The following is a 14,430-nucleotide window of genomic DNA, read 5'->3' as shown; positions in this document are numbered from 1 at the left end:
CCCTCAAGTCACGTCTAGACAAGTTAGCCACTTTTGAGCGTCGTTGACAACGAAAAACGCATCACTCGAATGCACTTTGGTTTTTAATGCAGCCAACTTTACCCACCAACTTCACCGGTTTTTATTTCCGTCGAAGGACAAAGGACACTTCCGCCAACCGCCAACTACTGACAGGCTCAGATTGAGCACATTTTTATGGCTGCACGATGATTGCGCGGTTTTATTACACGCTAAGCATCTCATCAATTTTGATGAAACGACGGAAACAATAATCATTTCTCGATGGGATGGACCGGCCCGAGTCTCGGGGCGTCATAAAACCGCACTGTTGGGCGCGGGTTGGTGCTTCCTATCGTGACAAAGTTTCCCATTGGTTCCTCTACTCGGGAAAATTCTCTCACGCCGCAATCGACCGGCGGCAAAATCCTTGCGGAAACTCCTCGCAGGCCCGGATGCTGCGCGCTGTATGTCACATAAACCAGACCATCAATAAACGAGTCGGTGGCTATGAGACAGGGCCGGCGGAATCGATCACCGTTCTAGCGAACGGCGGAAGAAGCAAGGGAAGTGGCAGAGAAAATAAATCGTTTTCAGTGATGAAACAAACCTTAGTTACAGTAACAAAAACTCCCGTGCACGACATACACACGCTGGAGGATAATGAAAAGTAAGCAGCTTTGCGGAGTGGTAAAATCCTCCTCCATCGCGGGCGGAAGTGTGTTGCGAGAAAGAGGACACAATGGATGCAACATCGCGCCGAAGATAAAGAAGACAAAATGGTTTATCGAGAAGTGCTTGATGGATCTATAAAGTTGTTCATTATCAAACACACGCGAGCTTTGGTGGTGCGGGTCGGAGAAGGGTGTGTCGGTGGATTGTTTGTTAAGTTAGGTAGTTCGTTCGCCTGGCGTTGACTGGATCTTCCCAGGATTCGTCCCGCCGGGTACTAGGAAGCCAAAGTGCCGGTGTATGTACGTGCGCGATTATTTACAGTTCGTCTGGTAGGGCGTTCGAGCATGGGAAATCCCGGTCGCTGAGTGGTCGTGCTAGAAGGTTGGCACTAGCGAGCCAACCGTTGGCCGGAAGTGTTGTCGCGTGTGCCGTGCTTTTCGGTGGGACGAAATCCGGGTTTTCCGGTGCTTGCGCTACACCTTTCGCTGGTGAATCAATATCGATTCCCGAGTGCCTCGATTATATTCGCATTAAAACGAGACCTTTTCTGGCTCTTGAAAGGGCGCTTGAGTGCACCTATGTTCCGGCGGAGCAAACCGGTAAGCTACCACGATTGCCAGCGGTATGGCGAGCCGTCCGTCTAAGCCCGCCAAAGGAGCGAATCCGGTCGCGGCCGGGGGAGGCTTCGGGGCGAACTTATCGGCCCGACGGAAGAGTGTTGCCCTGCGGACCGGAAGCTTCGACGAGCAACAGCTTCAGCGCACCGACCGTGAACCGTCACCGGCCAGTGCCAAAGGGTCGTCGCATCTGGCGGCCCCCGGTGGCACCTCCTCACCGCACTCGCCCAAGTTTTTCCGCACGCAAAGCTTCGGCGACCGGTTGCTCGCCTCGTCGCCCAAGTTTGTAAAGTCGAAAAAGATTTTCCTCTCCGTCGGACCGAAATCGTCCTCCTCGACGGCGCTGTTCTATGCACCGGAGGTGCCGACGGCCAACGTGAAGGGATCGCCCGCCGGTGGATCTTCGTTTGGGTCGCGCCGGAAAAACGTCGACGGATGTACCGCACGGCCTCAGGCACATATTGCGGAGCCCACGCCAACCGAGGACGGTGGCCACGAGCCGGCGGACACGCACGATCCTCTCATTGCCTTCCGGGACGAGCTGCGGCAGCTGAGGCAGCTTCAGAAGGAACGCTTTCGATCCCGCAGTAGCAGCATTTCCGTGGAGCGTTGGAATGAAAACGCTTCCGGTCAGAGGTGAGCCAAACGTGACAAATGATATCGCATAGAAAGAAGGAACAAACGTGATTTAGTGGGAAGGGATAGGACTTGCGGCATATTTCAAATGTGTATTTAATGACCTACACGCGTCCGGAGCACGGGGAGGCGACGGAACTAGATGGTGGTATCGAATTGTGATTTCCGGTATCGGTGACAAAATGCTTAAATTTATTGCTCACCGTTAGTCATCAAACTGATTTAAGCACCGTTGTTGAAAATTCATTTCCAATTTCTCTGCAAGAGCCTCTGATACCATAATTTTCAAATTGTTAGATCGGAAAAAATCGTATGTGGGATGGGATATTTTCCTCCTCGACCAAATGATGTTGTGTCATTGGGGGAGGAAAAAGCAACTAGCGACCCATAGATTGATAAATGTCATTCCATTCGAACAAGCTTTTTTTTCCAACGCACGGGATAAAGTTTCGTGTCGCTTTTACGCACACAAATTTTATTTTTTCGTTTCTTCTTGTCATCGTCCCTGTCCACTCCGGGCGTTTGACGTGTTGGATGACAGCGTGCGCCTCCAAAAAGGACACCAGCGAATCCGTTAATCATCGCGGCTGATAAATGGGAAAGCAGAATCGTGTGATTTGCGAGTGGCAGGGCGGAAGGTTTCTTCCCATCCACTCGCTTTCCGTTTTCCCGCTGAAGCTGTTTTTCGCTTCTTCTTTTGGTGCGGCGTTACACCACATTCCAGCGGCCCATTCTCTTGGGCCGTGACGCGTCGCTGTGAAGTAATGACGGGTGTCCGGTGGCGCTGTTAATGTTAGGGGCTGTCACCGAATGTAGGCCACGATGCTGACAGTAGTATAAAGTTCTCCGAGGCGGCATTAAGTGCCGTGCCAGCTTGTTGAGAACACGTTTAACAAACGTTCAGATTTATTTCATTAAACTGGGGAGGGTTCACCGTTAAATAGAGGGCACTTGCGAGAAAATATGAGAATCTTTTCTAAAAATGGATGAAACTATTAAATAGAATTATTGGAACGTGATGCTAAATTTCTTTTTCTGGGAATATTTACTCCGGACGCAAACAAGCTCCAAAATATACGTCTCTTCACCCTCGCGAAAAACGGTGTTTGTTGACATCGTTAGACTAACGAAATATAAATATTGGATGTTGAAATTGCTCGCTGCTAGTTTAATTAGTTACTTCAATCCAATCAGTCCAGTTGATGAACCCAATCTATTGAAATATCATTTTTCCTTTTTAATTGGCATTTCATGCTTTGCGTGTTTTCATGCCAACATGTTTGTCAATACACACAAGTCGAAAAACGTTTTCTTTTTAACGTTGAATTCGATGTTTTCCTGTTTTTTTTTCAGTGATAAATTGATAGAAAGAGAAACACATGATAGATAAATATGTTTTACCGTTTTTCATGCACTGAAAGATCGTGCACTGTTATGAGTTTATTCTGTATATTAATTTAATTTAACGTTTAGGGAAATTTTGGGAAAATAAGAAACATATTGTTCATACGTAAATGTAAAATTTAGGAAATTGAATTTAAATACGAGGTACAAAACTAGCTAGGAATTTAAATATAAATTAATCACTAAGCAAGTCCTGTAGTAATGCCATCCGGTTAGATCCAGGCGAGGAATCAGGGGCCAATAGACGTCGGGGGTTTTGGCCGGTAAAAATCCGGCACTAACCGTGGACCCTTGACAGGCGGGGACCGGTTGTCTATCGAAGATTTCCTCCTCATCCAAAAAAAAAAAAAAAAAAAAAAAAATCACTAAGCAAACTTTAAGTTATAAAACCATCGAGCGCATCTTTCACGAGGTATTCCTGGATCACAGTGTGTTTAAACATTGATACATACTGCAAGTTTCAACTTAACTTAACAATTCTTTATTTCATAGAAACAATTATCTTTTAACTGCATTTGATTTACATTACCATTTACGTAGCACATTATTTAATAACAATTTGTTTTCTTTGCAGGTAAGGCGCTGAAATATGTTTGCTGTTCTGGTAAGCCTTGTTCAGTTGCTTGAGTATCACAGGTTTATTTGAAATAAATCATCGCGAAGATATTTGTTACGTCGGAAATATTTCTGGCGTAGCAAGGACGACGCTTTTCCGACTGCATGAGCTACAATATTCAGGAAAAAGCATTCCTCCCAAAGGCTTGCACACAAGTATACCAAAAAGCTCGCTGTGATAAGAATACTTCGAAACGCTTTTGTAGTAAGCTTTTCCACCCTGTGTTCGCACATTTCCAGCTCCCCATTTTCCGGCTGGTTCATGCGGCCACACTTGCGAAGCGAAAGTTTGTTTACACTTCACCGACGCTTACCATGGCGACCGGTTGGTGCGCCTGTCTTAGTGAAACCCGTCGGCTCCGACCTGTTTCCGGTTGCAGCGTCGACCGATGTTGTTGGCAGGAAAGGCTGCATGAATGAATGCGTCCCGCTTTGCGGTACAAAGGCCCCGCATCGGAGCGTCGTGCGCGCCCATTTTGCTTTGCATGTAGTGGAGACGCCACTGTATTACGCCTGTCGGTTTGTTGCCCGCCGTCACGACCATGCGCTTTTCCGTCCCGTTTCCCCACCCGGCAGCACTGGTTCGGCTTCTTCATGTTTTGCCTGGCTGTTGTTTGTTTATTGTTTTGTGTGTGTATTTTTACTAGTGTTTTCACCCCTTACCCCTGTCGCCGTCGTGGCCCCAAACCGACACCGACGGTAATCGATGACGTTACGAACCGCCTTTCCGTGACGTGTTGTGCTTTGTGCGCTCGGTGGGAAAAAGGAGGATAGGAAAAACTGTGCGCGCGTGGCGAGGAGGCAAAGGGACGCATCGCAGGCGGGATGCTTCGAGCGAGTACATTTCGGGCTGGCTGCTTGCTTCGGAAAATTGTATTTCGTGTCAGTTTCCCGCGAGCTTTCGACCGGTACGGTTCAGTTTTGGCGATCCGTTTTATTTTCTCGGTGTTTTCTCGCCCATTGTTAGCGTATGGTTCGTGCCAATTCCGTTACTATTGCGGTGTATAATCGATGATTGGTGTGAGTTTAGTGTCTCTTAAGAAGAAGAATAAGTGAAGCAATGTATACGAATATGTTTCAACGGATGCCCGTGTATTAGCGGAATTTATCACGAGTGGTGTCAAAAAGGGACACACCCGTTGTTATTGTGTACACATCCTGGGTGCAGGGTTTATGGAGTTGGATAGGAACTTTTCCTCAGCATTGTGTTTAACTTCTTATGTTTGTGTTCATGTTGTTTGTATTAACTAAAATTTGTAGTCTAATTGAAATTCTTTCTCGGTTTCTTAACCGTTTCTAAACGAAAGAGTTGACGAGAAAAGTTAATGAAATCGCTAAAAAGAGTGAGTGGGGACAAAGACTAGCAAAATCCATGGGGACGGTATAATCTGGGGAAGAAACATAATAACTGAATTATTGTCAAAGTTCCCTATCGACCACTTTTTACAATTTTATCTGATTGCTAGTCCCACCAATTAAGGATCGATATATTTCCACCGGACGGACGAGGCAAGAAAATCGTGCAAAATTTGTTGGAAGAAACCACATTCTAACTGCACCATTCATGGTGCCGCAGTGGTAGCTGTATTGAATAAGTAATAATCAAACCTGCGTAACATAATTTTGGCCACATTATGAACGATTCGAATGGCCACGTCCTTTTGGGAATTTTATCTTCGCTGAAGGGTTTTTCTCCGACGTTAAGCTTTGGTCCACTGTAACGGAGGAAAAATAATTTATTCACTCCAGTCACCGCGGCGCGGAAGGGCAAAGCAATCAGTCCGAGACGGATGCTGAACGGATTTCAATTAACAAGCGCATAATTTAATCAACAGTTGTACATGATGACTGTGTGGTGTAATTTAAGAACTATGCTTGCCGTTTGTCCGTAGCGTGTATCGATTTGCAGATGGCGCAAGAAATTATTCATCCCCTTTTTTCTCCATCTCCGCCCTATCGGGTTCCAGATGTCGGCCAGGCTTTTCTAGTGCTCCGGTGTTTCTCCAATTACAGCGTCAGACTGCGACACCGCGCTGATGGGCCCTTGCGATAAGAGGCTTACTCGGTTCACATCGATCTGCCCGGGTGGTGGCGATACCGATAGGCAAACCCCGGGTGATACATTGCATGTAGCAAGTTGTTTGCGAATGGGATTAATTAACACCTGTGCGCAGAGCTGCGGTGTCGCGCTTGGTGGATCAAAGATTGATTTTTCTCGAGCCTTCGTCCCATTTTTCTTCCATTAGCAAAACCGAGCGGAACGTGAGCGCGAAATGATAGCGACTGTTTGCAAAACATATTAAAATGCCGTTCCAACAGGCAGAACCTTCCGGTGTCGAGCGTTAGTGGGTGATAAGACCAGAAAAAAAAATAGGAAAAACATGTCAGTCACGGCCTAGTTAATGGGAAAGTGTGGTCTCGTGTAAACGCGATCGATCGTGATCGTTTGTCACGTGTTGTTGACAGTAGGGGAAGCAATTTGATGCCCACTCGCTAATTGTGGGTGAACTGTGGGAGAAGAAAAATAATAAATTACACTCGTTTCGCAGAAACCATTACGATACCGGTACCGTCACTATGGCATTGGGGCGATGTTTCGTTTGAGTGCCCTTCCTTAAAGTATCTTAACAGCTATGCATGAGTTTTCAATTTGCTCATGACACACGCTAAATTTTTTTTTTCAGATCATAAATCTTTAATTTAAGATAGAGTGAGTTTTCCAACATCAAAATAACAAGATGTACATTTTTAGTGCGGTTCGTTTTCGTTGGCCAAAAACAAACGTCTGCACAATTCTGACGGCAAGAAACAATCCCACAGGACGCCTTAAAAGGAATGGCGCTCAATATCATCCACAAGCACATTACATCGTCAAATCAAATACACATTACATCAAAGACGACTATGCCCAAGTGAACGCTCCGTGCGAACGTATCCCAGATCGACCCCTACCTTTTGCTGCTGCACAAACACACACACTGCCTACGCGGACTGTGTAAGTGGATGAAGCCACAGTCATTTCCCCCGGTGGCTTTCCATTGAGCGGGATCTAGCGCAAAGCCCGTACCCGGTTCGGCATTTGATGGGTTAAAGTTTTAATTACCTCCTCCAACGCATCGGCCAGGCGTCCGTATGTTTGAGATCCCGATTTCGGTTCGTTCCAATCCCTTTTATTTTACCACGTTTTTTGGCGCTTCCAGCGTGACCCGGTGTGCCAGGGAAAATATGCACTTCGGGCCGGTGTTTGCTCAACCGGAGGCGCCACGTGTGAACGCTTGAGGTGAAGATGCTGAAGAAACTTTTTCTACACGCGCTGTCCCAATGAACGTGGTGTTAGGATTTTTTCTTCTTGTTTTATGTTTTTGATCTCACCATCATTTACGTGGTTGGGTCGCCATTGAATTCTGCCCCAAACTTTGCCGTTTGGGGTCGCTTCGGGTTCGAGTGAGCGTGTTTTCTGCCTGCCAAAACCCGATCACTAATGGATGTTTGATAGGAGAGAGATGCAGAGAAAAAAAAAACACTAAACGAAAAATACCACAGCTAACATCACCACTTCACCGTTGAGATAGGAACCATCTCCGGGAGGGCCGCTGGTTCTGGCGTCAACCATTCAACCGGGTTGGCGCACGTAAAAAGGGCAAGCGTAAACTAAACGACACGCTTTGAAAACCACATTGAAAGGGTGCTGGTGGGAAATTGCCTGGAAAGCAGTGCCATTGTCTAAACGTGTCAAAATCAGATTCGATTAAATTTTGCTGAAGCTTACCAATACATCTCGGGAGGATTAGTTGGAGGTAAAAACGTTTTCATGGTCATGGTTGTGTATGCATTTTCTAACCGAACGCCGGCAGCATTTTCGTTAGCGAACCGGCAGCAACACCATTTCGAAAAGTCTTTATGAATATTAAATTAATCAACATTCATTCAGACGTAAGTGGAGCTACACAATGCCGCATTGAGTGCTTTTAAAGAGGGGACACATTTGCGAAACTGTGCCGAAAAAAGCCGTTAACCTGCGGTTGTTGAAACTCTTTTCGGTGCCTCGGCGAACGCTGTGCCATACTCCCTGCTCTGTGTCACTTTTTGACAGCCGGGAAACAACACACAAAAACCGAGGTCCGTGGAGACTTTCTAGACGTGTCCCTGGTACCGGATGTTGCAGGCGAACGGGTCGGGCGTGTGGCGAGAAAAACTGCACAAGAAAAGCGAGGCAAGAAAAATGTACCAACCCTCGGGGGAGATATTTTTGGGCAACTTTAAAAGCTTCCTACCGCAGTTTTAGATCCACACGGAGCGGGCTCCTAATCGATAGCACAGTCTCGGACATTTTCGAAGGAAACAGGAACAGTCAGTCGAACAGTGTGCAACCAAGCTTGAGATTTATTTTTAGTACCCTCTCCGTTACGTGTGTGCAAAACATTTGCCGAATATCCATGACTGAGCGGGAAACGGAGGTTTTCGGGTCGGGTAATGGTACGTGACGCGGGGCGACTAGAATCTTTCGCATGTCCATGTAAAATACTATTCACCGTGTGCATGTTACGGCACCAGACGGCTGGCGTTTGGGTTGATCAATATGCACGTTGGATGGTACCATGAAGCAAGCGGTTGAGCGAGGTAAAGGATAGACTCGATCGACATGCTGGAAGTAAAATCAGAACACTGGCGATGAGCTGAAACTGAAAAGTCTAGAAAAAGTATTGTGCCTTCTTGATACTCTAAAACAGTGATGTCAAACTCGTTTCTCCTCGCGGGCCGCATTTCCTCCCAAAATAGATTCGCGGGCCGCATTTCCTCCCAAAATAGGTTCGCGGGCCAAACCATATAATTGATTGGATTGATAAAAATATGTTCTTATCAATGTGGTTTTATCTTAACAGACAATCATGTTTTACATTTTCACATTTTTTCATATTATATTTCTTCTTATAAAATCTACTAATTTTGTGTAAAAGAGAGGGTTTGTCGCTCAATCGTTTTCCAAATTTTAACGAATTCAAATCAAGTTTATTGAAATATATGTTGCAGTTCAACACTATTGTGTATTTCGGTAAAGATTTTAGAAAAGTAAAGGTATATAATTACAATAGCTAACTTATTGCTCAACATATGTTATTTTGTTTGGAATGGTCTTGTAGTTCATCACGTTTGTTTTCTATAAACACTATTTATCCACTTGTCTAGAAAAATCTGCGTAAAACCATTGCTGTTGTCAACTGCTATATGTCGGCGTGATGTGGATCAAAGTTGCATATAACTTTCTTATTGAAATTGTTTAAATTGACAATCGTTCAGTTCACTTGCAATTCGCAGTTCGTGAAACGATTTACATTAAATATTTTGCTATTGAAAGGAAAGCCAATACTCAAGGATCCAAACTTTCGATGTATTGTTTCAAAGGGGTCGCGGGCCGCACCCAATGTTCTTGCGGGCCGCATGTGGCCCGCGGGCCGCATGTTTGACATCCCTGCTCTAAAACATCGTATTTTATTCATATTACACCGTACCATAATATTGAAGCAAAAGGTAGAACTACTAACATGATTTGTTGCAAAAATTGGTATAAAAGATTAAAAAAAACCAAATGTACAATTTTAAATAGTTTGTCGTTATCAAACAATTGTGATCACTGAGAATGCAATTACATGCATTACATAAATCGTTAGACCTTTTTTAAATGGTTCAACTGTACACCATATCGAATGCTTTTTCTCCATGCGTAACGTGTAAGTGATATGCAATAACAACGCTTTCAACCATACCCCATATGGTACAGATACCCTCCATTACATCATCGGTGGCGATGCGATTCTAGCACCATTATTTGCCGTCGTAAGTTCATCCCTCTATTGTGTATCACGTGGGCTTTACAACAATTGCCCCCGCTGTAGCAGCGCCGATCGTATGACATTGTAGAAGGTTGCTCGGGACATCTTTGAATGCTCATCATACTACCTGTCGCTGGCAGAAGCGCCGGCTCACGTTTCATGGCAAACGATTTTCCTCCCGCAGACGCAGACCAACGTTTGCCGGGAAGAGCGTTTCCGAACGGAACCAATTGCAAAGCCCCTACCCGGGTCGTGTTAAAACGGTTAACTTCAAGCAACGCGACCTCTCGACTCCCGTTCGAGGATGGCTTTGCAATATTGTACAAAGGAAGGATCCGACTGCACTTTAACCAAGACCGATGGAGGCGCCCGGTTGTTCGTGCACGTAGATGTAACGCAAAAGGCTGGAAACGACAGTATTGCTATGATCTTACTTTTAGCCATGGTGCAGTTTGAGTTTGCAACTTTGGACGAGTGGTGGTGGTTGGTTTGGGGAATAGTTTATGTGCTTGGTTGAAGTAGTCCGAATGAATTACTCATGCAGAATACTGGTATGAATATGGACTGTGAAGCATGAGCAGATTACATTTCCTGGTCCTTTAACTTCTAGGTTGTTCGAATTTCAGATGCTCGTACAGTGTTATCTTATTTATTTGATAACACCATGTCAAGTACATCGAACCAAGATGTTTTCAGAAAAGAAGGTTTGTGTCAGCAACTGCCACAATTTAATTGGTATGAATTATTTCTATCTTTTATTGTGTCGTCCAACTAGAGATTTGTTTTCCTCCTGGTGTCCTGAGCAGATTAAATTGAACAAAACAATCACCATTAAACTTTAATTGAGATGAATTTCCCGCGCGCTGTTAACAGATTGCCTTCCAGCAATCAACAAATAAAACTTCCGCAACAGGATCTTTGAATCGCTAAGTGTCAGTTGCAGCCACTAAGATGATTCCGACACGAACCTGCCTCATCAACAAAGCTGTGGGTTCAAAGGAGCGCATCGTTGTTTAACTAAAGTCACCCCATAGGACAACAAGGATCGTTTGTTTAGCAAACGAAAATTACGCGAAAATAAAATGTAATTTTTTCCAAATAGCTTTCTCGTTTCCTCTATCGAAACAATTTTTTAAAAATTAGCTGCAGTTTGTTAGATCTTCATATACATTTGTTGAGTATATATGACGATGAGAAGAGTATTGTGAGTTTAGTTTCTGTATGAAACATTTATACTATCTGTAATCAAAACCTGTAAGATTTTCCATGAAAGGAAGGTATTGTCAATATAACTCTTCGTGCACTACCTCCATTTATTGCTCAATGAAACACTTGAGTCTTCATTTCCATTACAAAGAATAAAGGTGTTTAGTTTTCCCGTTACGTACTCCAACAGACTCGTTCCTTTGAATCTCGGATGTTCTGTGGACAGTAGATACAAAATAAAAATAGACTTAACATTCCCAGCACTTCCACGAATACCGGAGTTAGTGTTGGCCACCACAACAACGCTGTTGCACAAGCTTCTCGATAATCTAGCAACTAAGAAAAGATAATCTTTAAAGAGCAATAGACTTCCATTCTTGGAGCGTTGGTAACTTGGTGGTGGTATCGAATTATAAAAATACGGATTTGATGAAGGCACGAATTCCATCAAGGAGATAAAGCGATAGTTAACGGAACGGGCGATCGAGGGCTCCAAAAGGTACGGAGGCTCATCTTACCTCATCATTACTTGCCAGATCAGGTTGTGTATCGCCTCGCAAAGAACCACTTTAAGTCTACTCCAGCAGTTGCTCGGAGTTCAAGCTGATTTCCTCCTCCAATTCGCTTCAGGTCATCAATCAATCGGTCCGACGATAGCGAACCCTCACAACTACTTCTCGGACGAATACCGTTCGGCGTTCGATAGAGTGGAATTGAATCCGTTGTTCCGGCATCAAGCTTTTGTGCCGAGCGTAGCATGGATGAATAACCTTCCTGTTTTATTTTCGTGCTCTTTATTTTATGCTACCGACTGAGCCAGGTGAATTGGTTGTGTTTTCAGTGGAAATTCATCGTGATGGTAGCTATCAATATTTCCGTTATTACTCGAATGTTTCGAGCCGGATTGATATGTTGAACCAGCTGCACTAACCGCTGTGCCAGTTTTTCGGATTCAACTTGATATCCTGATACGAAAATTCAGTTAATGTAACATTAAAAATTGGCAGAATGCTAGTAACGAAAATCGTATCATTTATTTTTTATAGGGTTGCCAGTTTTAGGTTACCCGTTGCTGTTATAGTTTCATTTTTTCAGGCAATAAACAACTTTAATCCCACAACTCTTTGATAAAGAATTGAAACTTTCCCATAACACAATGGTTTTGTACAATTTGAAGTACTTAAAATAACAGAAACACAAAACATTCTGTGCACAAGCTTTAAGAACCAGTTTGGGAAGACTAAAAAACCCCTCTCGTCAGTGTCTAGTTCATGTAAAGCCATCGTACAGCATGAAAACACTTGCCAAATTACTGATAAACTTTCATTGCACTATAGCACAGGGCGATGACGCATGTTTCCACAACTCACTCATGCTAGCCATTGCAGGGTGCCTTACAGGTCGTTGCACTGGGCTATTTCTATCGGGGTCAGAGGACAGCAAGCCTTTGTTACTGCCGGAAAGATGGAGCTCGTTTTTATTTCAAGAGGAAAATGTTGCTATAAAAACCAAATTTGAAACGGCTGATCCCCGTCCGTGCGAGAATGCATCGGGTCGTATATGAGCATGGCAGATAATGAGGGCAATGCAGGCGACCCAAAGATGGGCCTGCGTTACCACCACCCGATTCCAACAGACTCGTGCCGTACTATCGATTACTGCGTAGATTGTGGATTCCTCCAAAAAAAACGGTGCTGCATATTTGGGAATATGATGTCTAACATTGAGCCGCCGTAAGTTGTAGTTTAACGATGGTATTTCACTGTTCCACTGACACAATTTTGGGGCGCCAGTTTGGCTGGTTTTCAACCATCGTTGCTTATCAAAACGTGATGAAGCTTTATTTGAGAACGTTTGATGTTGCTGTCGAGCACTTCATTCATTGCTGGTTATTAATGAATATTCCTTCCTGCCCGATTCGCATAGAACATAATCAAATACGAAGGTTAAACAAGGTTTAATTGCTTTATCCTATTGACTCCCGCGTTGACAGGCGAAGGAAAGGAAAGTTGGTTTTCATTTGACCTACAACTAATCTGACTTAATAAAAGGAATAGCTTAGAATCGTTTTGGTCTGCCATAAAAAAAGGCATGGCTTTGAATCATTTGAAAATGCCGTTGGTTGAGACAACAGTGACACGTGTGATCCAATTAGGCGAAATTATGTTATATCTATCCGTCTCATTTGTTCAGTACCGTTTTCCATTCTCCACGAAAAGCTGGATATTGTGACATTTTCCTGGGCAAGGGCTTTCCTGAGTTTTGCAAATTGAAAGCAATAGAATTTAATTCCAAGGTCTAAGGACTCAAGTTAACTAAAGTACGAGAATTAAAATTACCTTTAAACATTGTCAGTTCGTTGCCCAATCAAATTTTCAACGTATCAGTTCGAGTAGTCTAGATGGAAGGATAGCACCATTCAACCCAAAGTAAACGTTTGCTTTTCGTTCTAGTTATCAGAGTAAACAACATTATCATTGCATTCCCCAGTAGAAAATGTCGTCCCGCAGTCCGATGTTTCTCTGTTTCTCCAACAGCCTGTTGAAAATTCAGTTGAACTCGGGGGTTTAGTTATGTATAGATATAACTAAACCTGGAGTTCAACTGAATTTCAGTCGGCAAAATATTCAAACCGTTTCTAGTTACGTTTCTTTGTAGCCATGTATGTGCAGGCGATCTACAATGGTGGAAAATGCACCCACCTACTCATGAGTTTTCCTTTTAAACACACATGCTGCCATTGTCAGCTGAATCCTAAACCTACTCATTTCGTGTTTCGGGTTCGATCCGTTTTGCAGCACGTAATGTGGTCAGTGGAAAGGAAAACTGACCATCTGAAATGTTCAAACACTTTGCAGCACAGTGAAGAGTGTGAATAATTCTTCAAAACCTTTCCCGTTTTAAGATAGTTTGAAAAGGAAGGAATCGTAAACGTACGTTAAGCTTTAATCTGATTTGAGTTGGAAAATTGATAAGTTATAAAACTAACATCTGTCTATGTTAGTTTTTGCCAGTGCAAGTAAACAATCAATTAGTGGAAACAGTTTTAATCAATCTTAAGCCGGATTTAAATTGTCACCACAAATCACCACGTCGATTGCGTAAATCCCAGTTCATTTATCGGTCGCTAAATGGGCCAGTTTGAGATGTAATTGCATCTGCCTTCGATGCCGGTATCCCCTGGAGAAGCCGGCATCCACACTAACTTCACGCGTCCGTGACTAATGTGCCCCTAATCGCGTTTGGGACCGAGAATTGCATAAACCTGGTCGGATCCGGGTGGCGTGATATATCTTTCTGCAGTTAATTACCGATTCGAATGGCTCGGCTTCTCGACTCGCTCGGTCAGCAGGGAAAGTGGTAAACGGTTGCGCGAGCCAATTGCAATTCCGAAGCTCGCACGTGTCGTTTGCAGCTTGACGCAGATGGTTACCGTGACTTCCACACCT

The 14,430-nt window shown here is 44.1% G+C and overlaps 1 protein-coding gene across 1 annotated transcript in view; it reads left to right on the top strand.

The window, feature by feature from the left end:
* Window positions 1-1,296: 1,296 nt before the first annotated feature.
* The window catches only part of LOC131262222 (GTPase-activating Rap/Ran-GAP domain-like protein 3), a 37,956-nt gene continuing 24,822 nt past the window's right edge, over window positions 1,297-14,430 (top strand). Inside the window, exon 1 of the mRNA XM_058264180.1 lies at window positions 1,297-1,925. Within this exon, the coding sequence (XP_058120163.1) occupies window positions 1,297-1,925 (629 nt within the window). The remainder of the gene's footprint in view (window positions 1,926-14,430) is intronic.

The sequence above is a fragment of the Anopheles coustani genome, chromosome 3 (assembly GCF_943734705.1).
Source record: "Anopheles coustani chromosome 3, idAnoCousDA_361_x.2, whole genome shotgun sequence".
In the NCBI taxonomy this organism is placed as follows: Eukaryota; Metazoa; Arthropoda; class Insecta; order Diptera; family Culicidae; genus Anopheles; species Anopheles coustani.
The sequence above is the reverse complement of the archived record's forward strand: the minus strand, read 5'-3'. Positions and strand labels throughout refer to the sequence as shown.